Genomic DNA, 23562 nt, shown 5'->3' on the forward strand with positions numbered 1-23562 from the left:
ATGAGTAGGTGATGCTGAGGAAGAGCTGGGGAAGGAATCAAATGTGTTCAGTAGTTGAACTGCTCTTCTACTGCCTGTAAAATGCTCCTGTTTATAGAAGAGGGGAGGATTTTGCATGCTAAATAATTGAAAAATGTATTTTCTTCTACGTAATTTGTCAAAGAGATAGTGAGAACCCAAATTCACCAGTGTCACCGTCAGCCTGGGCCTACTCCACTGCTGGGTGTCCCGAGCTCCTGTGGGAACCTGCAAATCACATTCCTTTCTTCACAGCCACCTCCTGGGCAGCAGGACTAGTGTGACAGCAAGTCCAGCTGGAAGCCAGCTGCCAGGGAGGCAGGATGGAGCAGCATCACAGTTCACGGCCTGGACACCTCTTTAGCAGCCCTGCCACTCGCTGGCCACGCCAGCAGGCAAAGCACCCCAGAGGGCTCTTGGTTTCATTAAGCAGGGTGGGCACCTACAACCACCTCAGGGGGACTGGCCTTCAGGCGTGGCACAGAGCTGAGATGGAACAATGGCCCACTTCTCACCTGGGCCACCATGTCCTCTGCATGCCTGGTCATGTCCCTGTGGTGCGGGGCTCCGTACCTGCAAAATGCCCCCACCTGAGCTGTATTAGCGACAGGAGGAGAGCACATAGTGCTGACCTGCACCCGGGAGGTTTAGCTTGGAAATTACAAAGAATTTCCTCACAGAAAAGATGATTAGACACTGGAATGGGCTGCCAGGGGAGGTGGTGGAGCGGCTGTGCTCGGAGGCCTAAGGGAACGTGGCACTCCGGGCCAAGCCCTGGCTGTCACGGCAATGTTCGGTCACGGCTTGGACTGTGCTTGGCATGTTCTGAGGGGGCTCAGAGTTAAAATCACAGTTGTTTCTGTGGTGATTCCGTCCGAGTTCACTGCACTGAAAAGCGCTTCATAGGCTTTTACCCTCTGACTCGATCGTCCTCCCATCCTTGTCAAGGATGTCACCTCCAGTCCTTGGCAAGGATTTATTTCTTTATCTTTCTCCCAGTGATTGCTGGGGCCGCATCTGCCAGCTCGTACGGGGACTGCCCCGAACCCGCGGGCTGCTGAAGGTCCCCTCGCTTCCTCCACGCCGAAGTGCTGTGGGGCCGGCCCCGGCGCGCTTTCACAGAGCTTGCAGGAGAGCAATTCACTCCTAAACACTTGCACAAGGCCGACTCCCGGTTCCCGGTTCCCGCTCCCGCCGCGGGCTGCGCGGTGCCGCCGCCACGCTCCCGCTGTGGGACACCGTGTGCGCCGGCAATAGCGCTCCGCCGCGGCCGGAACTCCGCGCTCAGCCGCTGTTTCCGGGAGGGTGGCTCCGCAGCGGAGCGGTCGCTGCGGGCACACGTGGGCCGGGCGGCTGGGCCGGGCCGGGCCGAGGCGGCGGCATCGGAGCGGGCAGGACCGGGACCCACGGCACGGCACAGGTGTGTGGTGGCTGCTGCTGGGGAGCGGCCCCGCCGCAGGACCCCTTGGCGAACTGAAAGGCCGCAGTGTGGCCGGCAGCTCCTCGCCGTGGGGCCGCCGGCGCTCGGGCGCAGCGCGGGGCACCGGCGGGCCTGCCGTGCGCCGGGCAGGGAGTGAATGAGCTCCGTGAGTTGGGTCTGGCGGTGCTTGCACGGCGTTCTCCAGCCGGTGTGCTGGGTACGCGTGCCCTGTGCTAACTGTGCTCTCTTCTGTGCCAGCCGCTGTCACACGGAGGAGCTCAGATCCTTGCTGGTTGTAAACAACTGTTGAGCGAGTAAGATGGAGGAAAAAGAGAAGAAGAAGCATCGTGCAAAGCATAGCGGGCCCAAGGCAGAGAAGAAAAGGAAACGTTATCTCAATGACCTGGGAATAGGAGATGAGGAGAATGCACGGAAGAGAAACCCCAAAGCCTTTACGGTCCAGTCCGCTGTGCGGATGGCCAGGACTTTCCATCGGTGAGAAGTGGGAACTGGCTCTGCAGTGTGCAGAGGCTGCTGCTCGAGTGGGACTTGCCTGGAGTCGCTTCGTTACTTTGTGTAGAAATACACAGCCCGTAATTTTCACTGGTGTTTCCAGTGCCTAGCGCTCGTCGTTCACCCAGTCACGTTGTAGTTTATGTGTGTGTCAGAAGTGGGGTCCTGTGTGCGTCGATGTTACATTGTACACTGTGTTAATCCCCAGAAAAACTGAGTAGCTCCTTAGACTCAGTGGGTGTTCCTGGTGTAAGTGCTTGTGCTCAACCTTTGTGTTCAAACTTTTGCAAGTACTGAACACTTTTAAATAGTAAATATCACTATCTGTGACGTTTCTGTATTTATTTACTACAAATTTCTTCTTAGAACTCAGGATCTGAAGACTAAAAAGCATCACATTCCTGTGGTTGACCGGACTCCTTTGGAGCCACCTCCCGTGGTGGTGGTGGTGGTTGGCCCTCCCAAGGTTGGGAAGAGCACTGTAATAAAGTGTCTCATTAAGAACTTCACAAGACAAAAGTTGGTTGAAATCCGGGGTCCTGTTACAATTGTTTCAGGTGAGAACAAAGGAGAAGTGAAAATGCTTCTTTTGCACTCCTTACTTGTCTTGCTTTGAGAGATGGGATGTGTTCATGTTTTCATAATTTTTGGTCATTTTGAAGAAATCATTTGGATGTGTGATCTGGCATACGTGCAGTAAAAGAAGATCTGATAATTTTAAATCTAAAAATTATATTTTAGCAGAATTTTAAGCAGGTTAAAAACAGACACTTCTACAGTGATGCATGTTGGATTATTTACATGCTAGACCAGAATCTGAGTCCCAGATACCCTGGAGGAACTTCAGGAATGTGAAAAGAAATTTCTGAAAACTGTACAAATTGGTTTGCCCCCTCCGTTTCAGTTTTTGATGCTCAATTCTGTTTTCAGGTAAAAAACGCCGGCTGACCATTATTGAATGTGGATGTGACATTAACACAATGATTGACCTGGCTAAAGTTGCTGATTTGGTAAGTTAACAATGGAGTGTGATTTCTACTACAATTTACATTGAAAAGACTAGTTTTGGTTGGACTGCACCCATGTCTAGTTTCTCTACACATTTTTTGCTGTCAAAGGCAAAATTGTCTTTGGTTTCAAAGAGAGCAAGACCCGAGCTCTTTGACACACCTAATGTTCTGGAACAACCTTGGGACTTCCCTCATCTTGGGAGTGGGGGAAAGTAAAGTGTGTGTGTGTGTGTGCCTGGTGGTGGTGGGGAGGATGTGAGAGAAGGGAAATGCTGCTAAACTTCATTGCTAATGCAACTGGTAAACTTTTAGTGGAAGATGTTATAAGAAGCCAGCATGACACAGTGACTTCTCATTAAGGGATTTGGTCAAACCATATAAAATCTGAAAATGATTTTTAGTCAAGAAGTTTTCAACTAATATTCAAAGTAGAAATATGTATTAGTTTACTAGTTGGGTTTTTTATGCACTCTGAGGTCTCCATCTGTGAAGAACCTCATGTAGTAATAGAACTGATTTCAGTGGAATGTGGTGACTGTTGCAATTTACTTGCAACTTTTGGATCAAGAGATTACATCAACTGATCCTGGGGGGTCCAGTGCATGATCAGTTTGTTTAGAACTTTATATATGGATTTGGAGTATATTATTCACAGCTGGTTAGGTATTTGGATCCTTGTCTAAGTATTAACTATATAGATGTCTAAATACATGTGTACACTGGTCTAGATATTCTTCTTCTTTTATGTTTTCTACTGAGTAAGGGAGATGTACCAAACAATGCAAATACTTCTGCTAGTGTATTTGGTGGATGTTTCAGATTCTGTGTGCAGAGAATTTGGTGGTGCTGAGAATCTGTTTGGATTTATTGTTAGGGGGCTGAGGTTACATCAGTGCTTGAAGCTCTGTTGTCAGTTCCTGTATGCTTGAAGTTCTCTATTGTTAAGACCCTAAACCAACTTTGATTCCATTTCCATGGGACTGTTGGCTGCTTTTTCCCTGTGTCAGTGCATTTTGGTGATGTGTAACAGCAGTTGCAACAAGGGAAGAAGTTGGTTTCATTTTACCAAAAGACTTGGCCTTAGCAGCATTAGTGTACCCAAGACACAGATATAAGAGTTTTATTAATTTTTTCTAAGATGTTCCTGAAAGATAATAAATGTTGCATGTTTTAAATTCACCAGGTAAACACTTGTTCAGATCTTAATATAATACTGAATGTTGTTGCATTCCTAGAGTGTCTAGAACATCTTTAGCAGCAAGTTCCATACGTCAAATAAAAAGCCAAAGTTTGTTTTCAGAGTATATGAAAATAAAGTGCAGAACCTTTTGCAAAATTTTGGTTCTTGAGAAGTTTAAGAGTTTAAAGGTGTGGTCTTTGAAATTAGCTCATGTGGGCACTGTGGTATTGCTGTAGTGAAATGTGATTATTGTGTTTACAGGTTCTAATGCTCATTGATGCCAGCTTTGGATTTGAGATGGAGACATTTGAATTCCTGAACATTTGCCAGGTACATGGCTTTCCCAAAATTATGGGAGTTCTAACACACTTGGACACATTCAAGAACAACAAACAACTAAAGAAGACTAAAAAGAAGTTAAAGCACAGATTCTGGACTGAAGTGTATCCGGTATGACATTTAACATTAATTTTTTCATATATTTTGCTTTGTGGAAGCTAAATTAACAGTGGGTCAATACTTAAGTATTTCTTATGTTCTTACATCTTTTAAATAGGTAACTGAACAATGTTGAAACTGTATCAGGTTGTTTCATCTTTTTTCTATTTGTTAAAATACTTGTGTGATTATTCTCTATCCCAGTGTGATAAACTGCTGAATTTGCTACTAGGTCTGTGCTGTGCAAAGAGGATCTGCTTGTAGGTCTGTATGAGGTCTTGAGGATGTGAATAGTTTTCCATTAAGATTTAGGGGACAATTTTCATGTTGAAGTAGACTGGTTAGTTTGATCTTTCAGAACCAATTGTAATGTGAAATTTTCAATTAAAATTTACAAATTAGAATTGCATTACTAACTTGACTTTTTTATGTTTTATGTCTTTTTAATGTGTTTAGGGTGCCAAGTTGTTTTATTTGTCGGGGATGGTTCATGGAGAATATCAAAAGCAGGAAGTTCATAATTTGGGGCGTTTTATCTCTGTTATGAAATTCCGGCCTCTCACTTGGCAAACGTCTCATCCGTATGTTCTTGCAGACAGGTGTGTGTTTTTCTCTCTGTTCTTCATTCTCAGCATAGATTGCACCTTGTTGTTTGAAAAAGCTGTGCTATTAGCCCTCAGCTCTTTGTGTGAGTGGGTGTTTGGTGTTCCCTGAGCAGCTTTGGGAGCACCAAATTCTGCAGGTTTGTGCTGTGCAGTTTTCACCTGTGTCAGGTCATGTACGCACATCCAGTCTATTGTAAACTCTTTTGAAACACAGGATGGTTAAAATAATCTTGTTTGTTTATGATTATACTGAGTTTCTGGGAAAAAGAAACAGCGTTCTAGTGATTAAACATCAGCTGGTGAATTAGTCCTAGGAATATCCCTTCTGCTCTGTCTCCCTGTAACATTTAATTCACAGTCTCTTTAGAACATAAAAGTAATCTTGATGGCAACTGTGCCTGCTTGCAAAATTACCTCACATTTCATATTTTACTGCCAGAATGCTTGCAGTTATAACCAAATAATCCAAAGTGCCTTGAATGAGCCTCTTCTTTAGCTTTTAAGTCGTCAGGAAAAATTGTCAGACAAGTAGAAGCATTGTGCAAAGCCCTGCAAAATACATGAAGCAAAGAGAGGGAAAATGCAAATCCCACATTCTGTAGTTTTTCAGTAACATAGTTTTAGGCTGCTGTAACTGTTGCAGTTTCATGATTGTGGGTCATCTCTAAGCGGATCTGCAGCAGGGTTGTGCCCCCTGTTCTCTTCCTTGCCTCTGTGTGCTGCCTCCCACTTGCAGAGTAGAAAGGAGTTTCCCTCTCCTCTGCCTGCAAACAGACACTCTTTTTTCTGTGGTAGCTTTTGTGATGCTCACCACCATTCTTAAGGAATAGAAGGTGTTGTGTGGTTGCAGGGAATGTGAACCCTCTAATGGTGAAATTGATTAGAGGAGGATTGTGTGTGCAAAGCCCATAAAGAGTAGTTAAAATGTGCTAAGAAAGCGGTACCTGTTCAGTGAAGTGTCAGTAAACCTTCTGGAAATTTGTTGAACATAATTATACAACTTTTAAAATATGATTTTAAAATGCTTTTAGAAGACCGTTTTTATCGATGATTTTTTTCTTTCTTATGATAATTCAGTTTTGATTATTAGAGTTTGCAGATCATGTAGTGGCAGCAGTGATGTTCTCTTTTTCTCAAAAGTTACCTTTGGGACTCTGGATATTTTAACTATCATTTTAAATGTTGAATAGAATGGAAGAGCTGACAAACCCAGAGGATGTTCGAATCAATCCCAAATGTGACAGGAAGATATCATTGTATGGATACCTGAGAGGAGCACACCTAAAAAACAAAAGTCAAATTCATATGCCAGGTAATTTTTCAGAGTCTTAGAACTCTTTCTGTACTGATCTGTGAAAAACAACATAGCTGAAATTATTTCTATCTTTAAAGTTTGTTATACAACAGATTTTTCACCTTTCTAAATACCTGTTATGTTTTTGAAATTTTTTTTCATAATGCACACTTCTGTGAAAATAAATCTTGTAATTAGTTTTGCCTTTAATTGTGCAGTTTTGTTGCACTGATAAACACATTGTTCACAGCATTTTTTTTTTCCAAAGGTTTATCACTTTAAAAGGTGCTTAAAATGTAAAACGTACCAGCCTTAATAATGAAAAGCAAATTTGAATGATGTAAATTAGTAAATTATGTAATATATTTCTTATTATCAGAATTTAATAACTTAATATTTCAATTGAATGATTAAAAAGTTTAAATAAAGAAATACTGTAATAATAAATTTACAGATGTACTCAGAAAAGTGTGTTGCTGTTTTTGTCATTTGAAAACAAGGAAAGAAACAAAGCTTTGCAGGATTCTGGTGAATTTATGTATACTTCTCTAAGTTCAGTGGTAAGGCAGAGGAATTGGATGTTTGGTACAAAACTTATTGCTGAATCACTGAATGCCACAATGTCTGGGTTTGGTTTGTTTGTTTGTTTTTCCTTTTTTTTTGGGGGGGAGCGTGGGTTTTGAATCTCTTCATGGTGAATTGCACAAATTTCAGAATCAAAATGTTCGGCAAACTTTGTTAATGCCCTTTGTGTGTCCCCTCAGGTGTAGGAGATTTCACTGTAAGTGATGTGAGTTTCCTGCCAGACCCCTGTGCTCTCCCTGAGCAGCAGAAGAAGCGCTCCTTAAATGAGAAAGAGAAGCTCGTCTATGCTCCTCTTTCAGGAGTCGGGGGTATTGTGTATGATAAAGATGCTGTTTACATTGACCTTGGTGGAAGCCATGCTCATGAGAAGGAAGAGGTAAAAGAATGCTGTTGGTGATTTGAATTCTCTTGGAAAATGCAGTTTTTATCCTTAAAGCCAAAATAAGTGTTTAAAAATATGGTTCTTTAAAATAATCAATCCTTATCTGTCCATACTGGTTAATTAGTTCTTTTCTCCTTCAGGGATTTTAGAGAAGTTATTGTACAAAACATTGGAAGATCAGTTAATATTGGTACCTAAACTTTGTGTAATAACTTCCCAAATATTGACCTAAGATTTATGAAATCTCCTGGTGCTGGACTAGTATCACTATAATTTTGCAGGGCATGGTGATTGTTGGGAGAGGACTTTAAGGATTTGACTGATCAAAGGGAGAAAAAAAAAGAAAAAGATTTGTCTACAAACAAATTTATTTCAGTTTTTTTCTGCTGTATTGTGCTAAATGTTAAATACCTTTGGGTCTGTGATATGTTTGCTGGTATTTACTGTAGTGATTGCATATTGTGAAGGAGTCCCTCTTTAATTTTTCTTGTGTTGATATTATAGATATTCTTGAAATGTGAAGAGGGGAAGGGAGACCTTGCTATTCTATTCTGAGAAAATATTTCTTTAAAATGCTCTGCAATTTTTTCTTGCATATGCAAGAAAAAATTTGTTTCTGCTGGTTTAGACTGATGGCTGTCAATAGACATTTGTTTATTTAATTGAATTGAATTTTAACTTTGTCTTTCCAGGAGGAAGTGAGGCCAAATCATGAACTTGTTCAGAGCCTCATCTCCACACACTCAGCCATTGATGTTAAGATGGCATCAAGCAAGGTCTCTCTCTTCATGGACTCTAAACCCTTGGGCTCAGAAGATGTGGGACAAGAGTAAGTTTTGAATGCTGGGCAGTGTTTGAGCATGAGTGAATCTCTAGTTTCAGGCTCAAATTTAGGAAAAATTCTCAACAGAGCATAGCTAGTAAAATGACATATTGTCTGATTCTCCTGTTCTGAGATTACTCATATGCCACACTGTATTTTGGGATAGAAATAATTGGTACTAGAAAGTTGCAAGCAGATTAGTCCTGCCTTCCAAGAATTTCTTGCTGATACAAATAACATTTCTGTTTTAACTCATTCCATGGACAATGAAGAAATTTCTTGGAATTATTTTTGGCTATAACATTCAATATTCTTGAATAAAGAGACATTAAAGAATGCCAGTGCCTTTCTAATGGTCTACATAACTTCACTTTGTTTGAAAGAGAATTTGTAGAACTGTTTAAAAATACTGACATGAAGCTTCATTCTTTCATTAACATTTTCTTGTACTTTACTGTCTTACCCCAAATGTGGTCTTTGGGAAAACAGGTTTGTGATGCCAAAAGAAGAGAGGCAGGTGGATTTGAAGACTGGAAGAGTTCGTCGGAAGGCAGTGTTTGAAGATGATGAGAAGGAAAATGAAGCAAGTGATGAGGAAGATGACCAAGAAGAAGAAGATGATGAAGAAGCAGTGTCTGAGGATGGAAGTGAGGGTGATGATGAAAATGATGCTGAGGAAGAAAGTGAGAGAGTGCTCCTACGAGAAGGGATAGCTGTTAGGAGAGCCAAGCGCCTGAAAACAGAGGTGGCTCAGGAAGAAGCTGTGAATGAGCTACCAGCATTTGCAGACAGCGATGATGATCTGGAGATGAGCTCTGAAGAAGGAGAAACTGCCCCTGAAGACAGTGAGATGGAGGAAGATGAGGAGGAGGAGGAAGAGGAGGAGGGGGATGTACAAAGGACTTGCAAAGATGAAAGCTCAGATAGTGAATTTGAAGCTGCAAATAAAAGAGCTGAATCTAAGCAGTATGATATGAATAGTGAACGTACAGAAGTGAAATCACAAATCTCAGAGCACAGTCCCAAAAGAAAAGCAGTGCTCACTACAGATTCTGGAAACTGCACCGCAGAAGAGGCATCAGAATCTGAGGATGAGAACTCTTCTCTTGAAGAGGGTGATGATGAAGGAGGATCACATGAGGAATTAGAAGCTGAAGAGTCAAATAGGAATGGATTTCAGCACAGTCAAGCAAAGAAAGCTGATAGTGTTAGACAGACTAAAGTTAAAACTGTAGATACTGAGGATGATGATGTGGAGAATCTGCTGAGAGAGAAAGAGGAGTATGAAGAAGAAATAGATCTTTCTGTTGACACAACAGGTAGACTATAACTGTTTAATTTTTACTGTCCACTTTAACTGTATTAATTGTTAAAGGGTATATTAGTAAATACCCCGTAATGTTGCTTGTCATAAATATATATATATATGTTTTAATATATATGTATTTATATATAATTCTTAAGTAGCAAAACTTCAAGTTAGTAAAGCTTGAAATACTTGCTCTGAAGCCTTTCATTTACATTGAAATAATAATTGCAATATCAGGTTTCCTTCCTCTAAAAGAGAGGTGATTCATTTTATAAACAAAACTTCATTGATTTTGCATATACTTTAATCTTTATAGCTATGTGTATAAAACGAATTATGATGCTCTATTACATCTAGAAAGACTAAAAAGTGTTTGGGGGACTGTTACTAAAATGCATTAACTGCTTACAGAGCACTGGAACAGGTATCTCCATCTTTGGAGACGTTCAAAAACCATCCTGACTTGGTGCTGAGCAACCTGCCTTAGGTGTGGCTGCTTGAGCAGTGGGGCTGGTCCCTGAGACCTCCAGAAGTCCCTCCTAGCCACAACCACTCTGTGAGTCTGTGAAGAAGACATGTATCATCATGAACATGATCGAATCTGTTACTGTTGTTAATAAGTTTTTAAAATTCTGTCCTAAAAAATATATTAAAAAATCAGTGGTATAATTTGTTATCCACAGTTTGTTTCTGTGTCTATATGGATTATGAGAACAAGAAACTGTGGCTAGTGTCTACACTTCTTAAGCCTCCTGTCATGTCCTTATTTAAATCATTTTTGTGATTTCTGATCCTTGTTCTTTTTTGAAGACAGAATGTGAATTTTTTCCCGTTTCAGGTGCACTTAAATGGAAAGAGGACCTCACACAGAAGGCAGCTGAGGCCTTTCTAAGACAGCAACGATCAACCCCCAATCTTCGTAAACTTGTATATGGAACAGGTACACATCAGTTTGGAAACTTGTCTCAATGTATGGTGGCTTTTAGCTGTTGCCAAGTTTTCAAGTATGAATATTTGAGCACTGTCATTTGATGGGAAGCTTGAGGAGAGTTAATTAATTTTTTAATTGCTCACTTTCACTAATAATTGTAATAACAAGACAGTTTTTACCTTTCCCATAAAAGCATTTTGAGTTTATTTTCCAGACTACTCATGTTTTCTGGTACAGTTATTTCTTCCAAACATTTGAGGTTTGATCATTTGTGTAATCATCTGATAGATATTATGCAAACCCATTGTGGTAATTGTGTTTCATAAAGGGATGTAGTCTGTTGGCTGATTTCAGGAATTTCTGTCTCACAGTGACTGTGGAAGGGTCTCTTATACATGACTTAGTATCAGGTGTTTGTCAAGGAAAAAATATCTGGATTAAAAGGAAGAGAAAATTGCTATTTATATAATTTGTCTTGCTTAATTCACAACTTTTCCAGTGACTGTCTGAGTGTACAAATCTCATTGTGCAGAACCTTTGTAGAAGATGGTGAGAATTTGGCTTTTGTAAACCTTCCACAGTGCAGGTGTGGGAAGACTTTCTGACAGATTCTCTGATCTGGTATTCTTGATTTATAGGCAAGCTTAATGTCCTTCCTGTTCACAGATCATTTTGGTATTGTTCCAGTTTGTGATATTGAACCAGCATCCTCTGTTTACTTACTGGGCAATATTTTTTTTTAATATTGTTCCAGTTATGAAAACAACTGGATCAGTATACCTTTTTTTTTCAGGCTTTTACATTTGAAACTGTTCCAGGTTGTTTCTTTTATTTCCTCAAACTGCTGCAGCTGTTGGGGAACATAAGGAGAGAGGTGGTTAATGAATTTCATGCATGTACTGTGGGGGAAATCATCACAGCCTCTGTGTTTGGTTTAGCTGTCGAGGATGAGGACCAGGAGAGCGAGGATGCAGATGATGAACTTGGAGGCTTGTTCCGTGTCAGCCGTCCAGACACAGCATCCAAGCAGAAGGCCAATGCTCTTGACTGCTCCAAATTTCTGGTGGAAAAGCCACAAGATTGGGATTTAGAAGAGGTGATGCCATTGGATAATTGCTTCTGCATATCCTGCCTGGTTCTGTCCTGGCTGTGTCTCATAAAGAGTGACTGAGTTGTCATTGAAACAGACCTGTGGGAGCTATGGACACAGTGTCTTAGATTCTGCCCCTTGCTGTCACTATAAGTAACAGATTCCAGAACTCTTTGTTCTTACAAGAGTGGCAAGTTACAGTAAATCAATTTAATGCTTGGCTCACTTGACTATTTGGTGGATAATAGTTTGTTCTTTATTTATCACAAAGTAAAAAGCACGGGAGACCTCAGTGAAAATACAGTGTTGGGTAGAGATTTTGGTACCTTTTGGGACCTTTGGGCAAGAATTGAACTGGGTTCACAATCCTGCTTTTGGGAAGGCACTGTGTAGTTTTGGTAATGGTGTCTTGATATGGAGCTGCATGTGAGAATTGTCTCTGATGGGGGAGTGGGCAATGTCTTGGGGAATGTTCTGTTGATGCTAAGCTGCAGCTGTGCAAGGCAATGACACTTATTTTGCAGGTTATGAACAGTATTCGAGACTGCTTTGTTACTGGAAAGTGGGAGGATGATAAAGATGCAGCAAAGCTGTTGCAAGAAGATGGTATGTGTAACACTTCTAAAAATTATTCATGTATACAGGATTTTTAAGAAAAGTATGACTTTTTAGTTATGTAATATTTTATAATATGTAAAATATGAATATTTTGCCTTAGTGCTATACTTGCAGGTTTTTTCAAACTATTATATACATTAAACTATAAAGATACTGTCATAATTACACATTGCTGTAAATCTCTGTAGAAACAGTAGGCACATAGACATTCTGGAAATTTACTTTCCAAAAAATAGAGTATGTAATTTAAGTTATGAAGTAGAGTTGTTAGTCTCAACACTTGGACATGCCAGCTTTGAATTATGTATCTGAGTTCATTATACATCATATATGGTTTAATCTTCTGGATAGTCATGGTAGAAATAAACAGGAACTATTCTTTATTGGGAAGACAAACTTGACATTCATGTTTGGCTGAAGAGTGAGATCTATCTTCAGATGTTTTGGAGGTGGTGTTTTTGTTTTGTTTTAAATTAGGAAATACTTTAAAAGTTTTAATAATGTGGCTGTATCTTACATGCATCATGATTGTGGTTTAACAGGCTTCTATAAGCACATGTTTTTAACTTAAAAACTGTCAAATATTTTTTTTTTAATTAAGCATAGGAGCACAATTGCTCTGCTGGTATCTTGTGTCATTAGAGTGCATACTAATGTATTTGGAGTCCTTTGGAATGATATAAACTTTATTCACATTTTTTAAATCATAAGGGTGTTGAAAGGATAAAGGAGGAGCCACGTTGAGTTTAGCTGGGGATTTTCAGCTGAAGCCATAGAGAGGGAAGAACAAACATATAAAACTTGATGGGAGTCAAAAATATTTTGGACTGAAACTAATCTCCACGGCAGTACTGAGAAATGCACAGTAGTGAACAAATGAGAGATGGTGTGAAGCAATACAGCAGAATGGTTAACTAATGCTCATATGTCTTGGGTGTTTGTTGTTGCAGAAGAGCTGTATGGAGATTTTGAAGATCTGGAAACTGGTGTTGTGCACAAAGGAAAGGCTGCTGCTGGAGGAGAGCAGGTCTGATCTGCATTTTTATCTTCTTTAGCAACATAAGCGTGAGTTTCTTATCAAGTGATAGGCATCCTCTGTAATAAATTCAGTGTTCATAGAATCAATAGGAAGGAAATCAGTGGGAACAAGAAAGAAAAGGTATGTGTATTACTGGCTTTATCTAGAGTGGCATGTTTTTAGCCTGAGTCTGAATTTTTGTTTATAGTTAATTACATAGAAGTCACCTCACTTATTTAACAGTAGGTGTCAGGCTTAATCAAGAGCTGGAGGATCTGGAGGCATGGCAGAAGTATTTTAAAACCAAATGTAATCATAACTGTTTGTACTATGTCATCTCATCTGATGCAGAAGATTATAGCACTCTGTTTAAACACAACAAATTATGGAAACTTGACACAGTTTCCTAGTTCATTCCTCTTACCTGCATAAAGGAGGTTGATGGAAGCAATTTTATGCTGTGGCTTGGATATCTTCCTATAACAGAACTCTAGTTGTCTGTGACAGCACAAACTGAAAAAAATCAATTTGTTTTTGGTCTGAGCAATTTGATGGCTTTGCATTTCATTATAAATCATGGGTAATGGCATAATTTTGGCAGTTTTCAAATGGCCTGTGAACAAACTTCCTCCTCTCTGGTCTCTAGAGTGCTGCCTTCTACATGGTATGGCTCAATGCTATCAGCAATTACTTTTTTTTTTCTTCCTGTATTATATATGCTTATATTAGCTATAGAATAACAGGTAGGTCAGTTCTAGGATCTGTTCCCTGATGTGAAAGTTATTTTCAGTAAAAAAAGCTTTGTCAGTGAAAAGGAATATGAATAGATCCTGAGATCCTTTGGTCCTTGCTGAAGTTATCTCCTTGTATGAATAGCTTATTAATTTCTGTCTCCAATTGAAATGTTTTTCAATTTTCAATTGTCTAATAATTGGCACAATAAAAAAGTATTGTTTAATCATATCTATAAAAATACTGTTTAATAATATCTATCAAATATCTGTTGATCAGAATGGGTTGTTCTCAGTGAGCCATTTTACATGTTTGACTACTTATTGTTGATTAGTCTGGAAGTGAAGAGGAGGAGGAGGAAGATGAAGAAACGTCCAAACCAGAACCTGAGGAGGAGAAAAAGAAAAAGGAGCGCATGGACAAGAAAAGAAAACTTAAAGAAATGTTTGATGCAGAATATGATGAGGGGGACGCCACATACTTTGATGATCTTAAAGAAGAAATGCATAAACAAGCACAGGTACAATCTGCTAATTTGACAATTTGTCTGGATATATGTCTTGAAAAATACTCCCCAGAGCTTGCCCCCAAAAAGGTTTTTTCCTGGAGACACAGGTGATGCTAAGGAGGTATTCCAGAAAGTGCACACGAAGAAATACAAGCTTGTGATTTTTTTTTTTATGTTTGAACTTTTGAAAGCTTAATTTAAAATGAGTGCAGTATCACTGAATAAGCCAGGATGTATAATCTAAACTTTAACTACTTAAAAACTTTTTAAATAAAAAAAGGCATCCTTTTATGTATAGGAAGGTGAAAATCTCATATTAATTTGTGCCATATATTTTCCCTGTATTATTTTTAGTGTGATATTTTGCAGTGTTATTAATGGTTAAGTAAATTCTCTGTGACAGTCTTTTTCATCCAACTGTGAAGTTATTTTGAGGAAAAAATAATTAATGACTGTTGCTCGGTACATGTGGTAGAAGTCTTCAGCATAACTGTATCCAGAATGTGAGGTGTTGATTTTGTTCTAGGCCTTTGGTTTTTTGCATAAGAACTTGTAAGCTTCCTTCTTTGCCTGACTTGGGAGAACTCTGCCTTACATTTTTAAAAACTTCACTGTCTTGTCTTCTGACAAAATTTTGCCCTGAATAGTTCTTAAATTAATACAAGCAGGTATGGATTAGCCTCTGTCACAAAGGATAATGTGAGCTCTGGTATGCTGATGTACTGAGAGCACTTAAAGGGTAAAGAAGGACATTCCAGTAAAAGAATCAGTGTCTTATGGATAGGTAAGCATCAGGAGCTAGAACAGGAGGGTGAGGCTTCTATTATTCACGAGAGTATCTTCTTAAATATTTGCACAGTATCTATATTCTTATCATATGGTACAGAAAAGCTTTTGATGATGTACAGTGTGAGGATGCACAAAGATATTTTTAAGCTGCTGGGTAAGATAGGAGTGCAGCATCCTCATAAACTGACACCTTAAAGATCAGGACATTAACTTTAAAAGATACTTGAGCTCCTAAATCAATAAATGTACTTTTGATAGTTGTATCTTTGAAATGCAAAGTCACCATAGTGGAAGGTGTATAAGAAGTCACTCAGTAATTTGCTTTTCTTGGGTACCGTCTTTCAGGTAGATTAACAGGGCCATTTGGGATCTCAAGTTGGAAGGGCTTTGTGGTGGTAGAGATCTCTGAATAAAAAGTCACAAAACCTGTTAGATCTTTCCCAAAATGATTTATATAAATGGTAGCATGTTTTAAAAATAATCGGCCCTTCATGAACAAGTTGTTAATACCTGGATTTTGTGAAACACACAATGGCTTTCTCTTTGTCACACAGCTTAATCGAGCAGAATTTGAAGATCAAGATGATGAGACCAGAGTGCAGTATGAGGGATTCAGGCCTGGGATGTATGTTCGAATAGAGATTGAGAATGTGCCATGTGAATTTGTCATGAATTTTGATCCTCATTACCCTATCATCCTGGGTGGTCTAGGCAACAGCGAAGGAAATGTTGGCTATGTACAGGTATGTAACCAAAGGGCTGAGTGCATTTTATCTGGGTACAGGTGTGCTTCAGGGAGCCTGGAGTTACTGTTCTCTGTGTTCTAAAATACAGTAAACACAAAGAGAAATTTCCATCCTTGTCTTCTGAATGGGGGATTTGCTTTTGACACAAAGTGTAATTCTACAGTAGCAGATTCTGGATCTTTAAGGGCTTAATTGGATAACCAGAAAAGGTTACTGTTGTTTAATGTTCAGCTGCAGAGGTGTCTCAGGACTAAGGTCTGATACTGTGATTGCTAAACTGCAAACACTAATTGTACTCTGACCTTCATGATCTATATACAAGTGACTACAGAAAAGTTTCTAGCACGTATATAAATGTATTTTTAATGTGATACTTGCTTGAATCTTGCATACACTCATGACTTCAGAGTGAGCGAAATACTGATTGATCTTCCCAGTTAACCTAATGTTAGCGAGAATATTTGAAGAGAAAACTTAGTGTATAAAAAATTGTAGCGTAGACAGAAGTTGCATTTCATTCCTGACAAGTTAAGGCTTGAATTTCAGAATCAGTGTTGCCATCCTGTAGTAGCATGTTGACCTTCTCTCTCGATCAGCTGCGCCTGAAGAAGCACCGGTGGTATAAGAAGATCCTTAAGACCCGCGATCCCTTGATCCTGTCGTTGGGCTGGAGGCGCTTCCAGACCATCCCCATGTTCTACATCGAGGACCACAACGGGCGGCACCGGCTGCTCAAGTACACCCCGCAGCACATGCACTGCGGGGCGGCCTTCTGGGGTGAGCCCTGCTGGGGCTGCTCTCCTGGCTCACTTCAGCACTCTGAAAGTCTCAAGCTTTGCAGGAAATGCAGCTTTTGGAATGAGAAGTCTTGAAATTTCCCCACGGAAGAAAAAATAGCACCAAATAGTATGGGAAAATAGGCAGTTATTTAAATGATTTGGGAATTGCTTGGCTTTTCATCAAATTCTGAGCATTCTGCTCAGTTGTTGCATATCAAAGGAACCTGATTTGTGTGCAGATATACTTTGCACTCATTATGGCCCCGGATGTTGCATGAGTAACTTCATGTTAACCATTCCTTTATGGGGCTTTAAATGTGAGCAACAGTTTGAGCGCTTTAAACTTTGGTTTTCTTCACTGAGTATATTTGTCATGTATTTTTAAGCTTTTGGAATTTAAATAGGGGGTAGATATTGTGTAGTAAAACTTTACATAAGTGTTTAATTTTTTTTTAGGGCCCATCACTCCTCAGGGGACAGGATTTTTGGCAGTTCAGTCTGTCAGTGGCACAACGGTAGGTTTGTTACCACAGAATGTTCATTAATGCTTTCTATGGATATTTGGGCAAAATATATATATTTTGGGAAGAAGGTTTACATTATGATAAAGCAGTGTAATTGTAGGAACTAAGAAAGTAGCTGGACTCAAGGTTTTGAAAGGTGTATTATGTTGAGGTGGGAAACTATGGAGACGATTTTTTTTTTAAAAAAACAAATTTCAGGAAGAGGTTGTTTACTGTGAGGGTGGTGAGGCTCTGGCATAGGTTTCCCAGAGAAGGTGTGGATGCCCCATCTCAGGAAGGATTCAAGGCCAGGTTGCATGGGGCTGTGAGCAGCCTGGTCTAGTGGAAGGTGCCCATGGCAGAGGTGTTGAAATGAGATGATCTTTGAGGTCCCTTCAAAACCAAACCATTCCATAATTCCAATTTAAATAGTGTTAAAGCGCTGTTTATCAGATATGATCTTTATTAGAAATATATTAATCAAAGGTGGGTTCATGTTTGCAGACAATTGGTAACAAACACTTTGCATAGCATTGTAATGAGCTTGACAGTAATCAGAGTGGTGATTCCTTCCTGTATCTCCTTCCTAAAATATGCCTTCAAGTGCTATTGCACAGTTTTGCATAATATAGTGTCTTAGAGCAGTGCACAAAGCACTTCTCCTTTGAGACTTCCTGTCTGAGAAGATTCTGTTTCATAAAGGGAACATAGTGAGGTAGATCACAAGGACTTTCAGATTGTTTCCAAGGTAATTAGAATGGCAGCTCTGGAAATCTCATTAGTGAATGGTAGGAATGTTATGTCAGCAGCACCTCAACTAGTCTGTACTAGTCAATCTGCATTTTTTATGCTGCAGCACTTCTGTAAAGGTCAGAAATACTGAATCTTAAAAGTGAAATGTGGAGTGCAGGTGCCCCACAACATCCTCTCTAAGTTGGAGAGACATTCATTCAAGGGTGAACTGTTTAGTGAATGAGGAGTGAGTTGAATGGCCACATCTGCAGGGTAGTGGTCAACAGCTCTGTGTCCTGATGTGCAGTGCTGGCAGTGGTGTCCCTCAGGGGTCTGTCCCCCTCAGGGATCAGCACTAACCATCAGTGACATGGGCAGTTTGCAGGCACCACCAAGCTGAGTGGTGTGGTTAATGTGCCTGGGGAATGGAATGCTGTCCAGGGGAACCTTGAGAAGTGATCCTGGAAGAGACCCATAAGGTTCAACAAGGCCAAGGGCAAGTTCCTGCACCAGACCTGGGGAACCCCCAGTATCAGTACAGATTGTGCAGTGAAGGGGTTGAGAGCAGCCCCTGCTGAGAAGGATTTGGGGATTCTGGTGGATGAGAGGCTGGGCATGCTGTGGTCATGTGAACTTGCAGCCCAGAGAGCAGATCACATCCTGGGCTGCAGCGAGAGCAGCGCCAGCAGTGGAGCGAGGGAGGGGATTCTGCCCCTCTGCTCTGCTCGGGTGAGACTCCAGCTGGAGTACCACCTCCAGCCTTGGGGCCCTCAGCACAGCAAAGACAGACACCTGTTGGAGCAGCTCCAGAGGACAGTCACAAAGATGATTGGAGGTATGGAGCTCTTCTCCTAGGAGGAAAGGGTGAGAGAGTTGGGGTTGTTCATCATGGAGAAGAGAAAGCTCTGGGGAGACCTCATTGCAGCCTTTTAGTACATAATGGGGGCTTAAAAGAAAAATGGGAATAAACTTAGCAGTGCCTGCTGTGATAGGACAAGGAGGAATGGTTTTAAGTTAAAAGGGTTGATTTAGACTAGATATGAGGAAGAAATTTTTTACAAGAGTAGTAAAACATGAACAAGATGAGGAGAGAGTTTGTGGATGCCTTGTCCCTGGAAATATTTAGAGTCAGACTGGGTGGGGCTCTGAGCAACCTGATCTATAGGATGATGTCTCTGCTCACTTCAGAGGGGTGGGACTAGATGACCTTTAGAAGTCATCTAGATGACCTTCCAAGCCAAACTATTTTATGATTCTGTGATTCTCAGTGATGTCTTCACTGTTTGAGAAACACACATTCAGCAGTATCTTTCACCTCTGATGTTCCAGCCTGACTTCCGGATTGCTGCGACGGGTGTTGTGCTCGACTTAGATAAATCCATAACTATTGTAAAGAAATTAAAGCTAACTGGTTATCCATTCAAAATTTTTAAGAACACTTGTTTTATTAAGGTAAGTTCATAGGTATGTATACTGTAAAACCAGATGTACTGATGTTAGGAAGGAATGCAACCTGGGATTGTCTTTCCTGAGGCAGAAGTTCTCTTGTTGAATTTTCAGTTATTGTTGAATGCTGTTCTGGATCTCAGGAACTACTTGTGGTTTTTTGAGCTCCCTTCCATGTGATCTCTAAAGGTACTGATTACTACCAAGGAATATGAATTATTGTTAACCAGACAAAAATTCTGGAACAGTCTCCTGGTTTACATTCAGTGTGAATTTTTTCCTTCCTGCCCCCTGCTTCCTTCCTAAAACCCACTGATTAGCAGTGGCAGACATCTTTGGAGGATTCAGATTGTGCCTGGTAGGTGTCTGCCTGATCCCACTAAATTTAAGCTCTGGAGTTGAAGGAGACTTCTAGCAGTGTTTAAGACTTCTCAGTTACAGTTACAGAAGTGTTTGGGGTAGGAAGTGTTGCAGAAGTGAATGGCCACTGACCTTCCCACTGTGCTTAGCTGGGCTTTCAGGCTCAGGGAGAGCTTAGGTTATTCTGCATTTGAGGCAGCAAGCAGCTAAGCAGTGATCCCAGCAATGAAGCACTCAAGTATTTGCACTAGGCATAGATAGATTTTTTTTTTTTTCTTGCTTTTCTTGTGATATATGGAAGAAGCCCAAACTTCCAAGAATTGTATAGTATGAGAATCTCAGAACTAGCAATTTAAGGCAGATTGCTTGCTTTTAAGATATCCTGTGTTCCAGCAAATTATTTCAAAGGAGAACTGTAAAGCTTTTGTAGATATGTTCTGTTTCAAATTTTAAATATATGTATAAATATAAATTTATATAAATTTTATATATTTAATGCTTAGAAACCTTGCCTGTGATTGCTTTCAGTAGCTCACTTTTAAAAATAAGCTCAGTGGGTTTTTTGTATGATCAGCACTCTTAGTCTAAAGACAAGGCTGCGTCTCCTTCTGTTTCTTTATAAGATAATGCTTGTGGGAGCTCTGTTTTTGTGGCCTCCATAGGCCACAGGGAGAGACCTGGCATCTTGAATGATGGTGGCTAATTCACATTTTCAGGGAATGTTTAACTCCCAGTTGGAAGTGGCTAAATTTGAAGGTGCAGCGATCCGTAGTGTGAGTGGTATCCGAGGACAGATCAAAAAGGCCCTCCGAGCTCCTGTGGGTGCTTTCAGAGCAACATTTGAAGACAAGTTGCTGATGAGTGGTAAGTTGCACGTTGCATGGAAGTTATCACACAACTTTCATCCTTCTTCACAGATTGCAAAGCCGTGTCTCAGAATTCTGGGATCTGATAATTGAGATGTGAATTCATAGAGTAAGAAATACCCTGTGAGATGCACAGTGAAATTAAAAAGAAGTATTATTTATGTTGGATTTCTTTCACTTATTCTCAGAAATCACATAGTATGCAGATGAAAAGGCTTGAGTTGAAGACATGTATCTTCAAGTATTTTAATGCTTTACACAGCATGGTTTTAGTGTTTTACACAGCCTTTCTCCTTGAACATTGAATTTAGTGGTACAAGTGCTAGAAAGTGCTTTTCTGAGAAATCCAAGGACTGGCATTGTAACTCCAGTTAACTTTTTTCTGTGAGTTATATGAGTTTCCTATGTTTTTTTATATGAGTTTATACTTACTTAGGTTTATATTATTTGTTTTCCTAAACACACCAAAATCATGGATAGTGCAAAATAAAAGCAAGTTTGTTCTTTTATAAAAATAGGCAAAGGAAAATTGGTTTTGTCAGTAATAGTACAGACCCATCAACATATATGAATTCTGTTGCTTGTTCTTGAAAATGAATGATAAAAAGGGTGGTATTTAGCTGCCTGCTCTTCAGGAATGTGTGCTGTTCATGCATTTATGGGGTTTTGCATTGCTTTTACCACCAAAGTTGAAGACATTTGATCTATGTACTAAGCACAAAGCTAGCATGTGGTGTAATATCTGTTCTGTTCAGGCAATCTTTGCTTAGAGTGTGGATGTGATGGACTCTTTACATTTTTAGAGCCAAGTAACAGTCTTTTTTCTTTCAGATATTGTTTTTGTGAGGACGTGGTATCCTGTTTCTATCCCAACGTTTTATAACCCGGTAACATCCTTGCTGAAACCAGCAGGTGAGAAAGATAGTTGGAGTGGGATGAAGACAACAGGCCAGCTGAGGTATGAGAGAGGCATCAAACTGAAACAAAACAAGGATTCTCTCTATAAGGTATATTTCTGTTTAATTTTGGTTTGTTTTTTAAAACCAGTCAGATTTGCAGTGTGTCACAGACCTTTGCAAACCAGGAGCAGTATAAATACATGTTCATACACATGCATGTGTGACTTCAAATTTACAGTCCTGGCATGAGATGGAAATAGACAGCTGAAAGCAAATTGTTGTGGGTCAGTTAAAGTTTATAAAATAATCTGCAGGGTAGAAGTCTTCTCCAGAAGCTTACTGAGGCTTCTGTAGTAATTGGGGTGAACAATTTACCATTTACGGTTCAGTCCAAGGATGTCAGAGGATGTACTTTTAGTTTGTTTTTTGTGGTTTGTTTGAACTGGGTTTTTTTTGAGGGATGTGTGTTTCTTTTTAGGTTTGTGGAATTTTGTGGGTTTTTTTTTCCTCTGAAAGATGAAAAACTAAATAAAAGCTTTTTAATGTCATGAGTCTTATATATGTTCTGTATTTATTCTTTTAGCCTATTGTGAGGGAGAAGAGACATTTCAATAAGCTCCACATTCCTAAAGCACTGCAGAAGGCACTGCCTTTTAAGAACAAGCCTAAGAATCTTGAGAAGAAAGGCAAGACTCCAAAAGACCAGTGGAGACCAGCTGTTATCAGGGAGCCTCATGAAAAGAAGGTAATTATCACTTACTCTGAAACTAGGACTCCTGAAGGGTAAATGTGTTTAAAGCTTTTCTAACTATTGTTTTGGCACTTGAATTTACTGCTCTTGCTAAAGATATAGATGTTGCTAGTGAAAAATGATCACTTGCAATTTGTTCCTGTTTGGCACATAGTATGTGTATGGAACTGTCACTGAGTGGCTGGCTAGTCTATTTTTTTAGACTAGTAGGTCACCTGAAGCCAAAATACAACTTTTGTCCTTGTCACAGCACTTGCAAGGTATTTCACCTGGATTTAGTGCTCTCATATTATGGATGGCTTAAATTGGTAGCTGCAGTTTTTTATTTGACTTGTCATTGCCATGCATTATTAACACAGACAAGATTTGAAGCAAATACTCTGCTTCCAAAATTGAGAATTAGAGCACTTGCAGCGGCAAGAAGATCCAAACAGCAGTTTAAGTGTTCTATAGTAGCAATTAGGCACAGCCTTTTAAAAGCTATCTAACCAAAATCAGAGTTCACAAAAATTAAAGCTTTGATTAACTTCCTAACAGGATAAATAATTAAACCATTTTAGAAATTGGGTAACAGGTGCAGAGATAATTAGGAACTTGCCTTGAATCTCTGATTCATTATGTGTGTCTCTGCTGAGGTTACACTGTTTCTTGCTCACCAAAACTGAGCTGTGTGTGTATTGATTGTCTATTTTCTGTTCTAGATATCAGCTCTACTCAGTGCTTTGAGTACAGTGAATAATTACAAGATAAAGAAAGCCAAAGTAAAGCATCGGGAACAGCTTAAAGAGTATCTCAAAGTTAAGCAGAAGGAGGATGAACAGAAATTCAAGAGGCAAAAGGAGGCTAAGAAGAAAGTCTATCGCATACTGGGACAAAGGGAGAAAAAGAGGCAGAAGTCAAGCTTGAAAGGATCAAGCAAGGGAGAGAAGAGTGTGTAAAATTTCATCAGATTTCAGGCCAAATGAAGAAATAGGGTAGCTGTGCAATTTTCTCTTGAAGAAACAAAAAGGCCTTGGACTACATTAGATGTGATTTCAAGAGAAGAAAGAAATGCAAATATGACCTTAACTCTTGAATACATTGGTAATGTATATAAATAAGATGTAGAAGTATGAATTGTGGTTTTTATACAGGAGTATTCTGGAGGACTTTGTATTTCAGTATATTTCTATGCATACTGCACATTCTATCTAGCCAATAAAATATTTTAATGTCAA

At 39.8% G+C, this 23562-nt stretch overlaps 1 protein-coding gene across 1 annotated transcript; it reads left to right on the forward strand.

The window, feature by feature from the left end:
• Window positions 1-623: 623 nt before the first annotated feature.
• Window positions 624-23562, forward strand: BMS1 (BMS1 ribosome biogenesis factor). Its single transcript, XM_086899674.1, has 23 exons — window positions 624-1438; window positions 1697-1933; window positions 2318-2508; window positions 2882-2961; window positions 4403-4591; window positions 5036-5178; window positions 6375-6496; window positions 7243-7439; window positions 8138-8274; window positions 8758-9587; window positions 10416-10517; window positions 11447-11604; window positions 12123-12204; window positions 13167-13243; window positions 14301-14486; window positions 15818-16006; window positions 16606-16786; window positions 17245-17303; window positions 19353-19475; window positions 20546-20693; window positions 21527-21702; window positions 22178-22339; window positions 23047-23562. Exons 2-23 carry the CDS (start codon window positions 1758-1760, stop codon window positions 23281-23283), a joined length of 3945 nt encoding a protein of 1314 aa, XP_086755800.1. The 5' UTR covers window positions 624-1438; window positions 1697-1757; the 3' UTR covers window positions 23284-23562.

The sequence above is a fragment of the Cyanistes caeruleus genome, chromosome 8 (assembly GCF_971803275.1).
Source record: "Cyanistes caeruleus chromosome 8, bCyaCae1.hap1.1, whole genome shotgun sequence".
Classification (NCBI taxonomy): domain Eukaryota; kingdom Metazoa; phylum Chordata; class Aves; order Passeriformes; family Paridae; genus Cyanistes; species Cyanistes caeruleus.

What these genes read in the sequence shown, in the direction of transcription:
- BMS1 (XM_086899674.1), top strand. Translation starts at nt 1,758, where the DNA reads ATGGAGGAAAAAGAGAAGAAGAAGCATCGTGCAAAGCATAGCGGGCCC. An exon ending in AAGATTGGGATTTAGAAGAG is followed by an intron (nt 11,605 to 12,122) that starts GTGATGCCATTG and finishes CTTATTTTGCAG; the next exon opens with GTTATGAACAGTATTCGAGA. An exon ending in AAATGCATAAACAAGCACAG is followed by an intron (nt 14,487 to 15,817) that starts GTACAATCTGCT and finishes TTTGTCACACAG; the next exon opens with CTTAATCGAGCAGAATTTGA.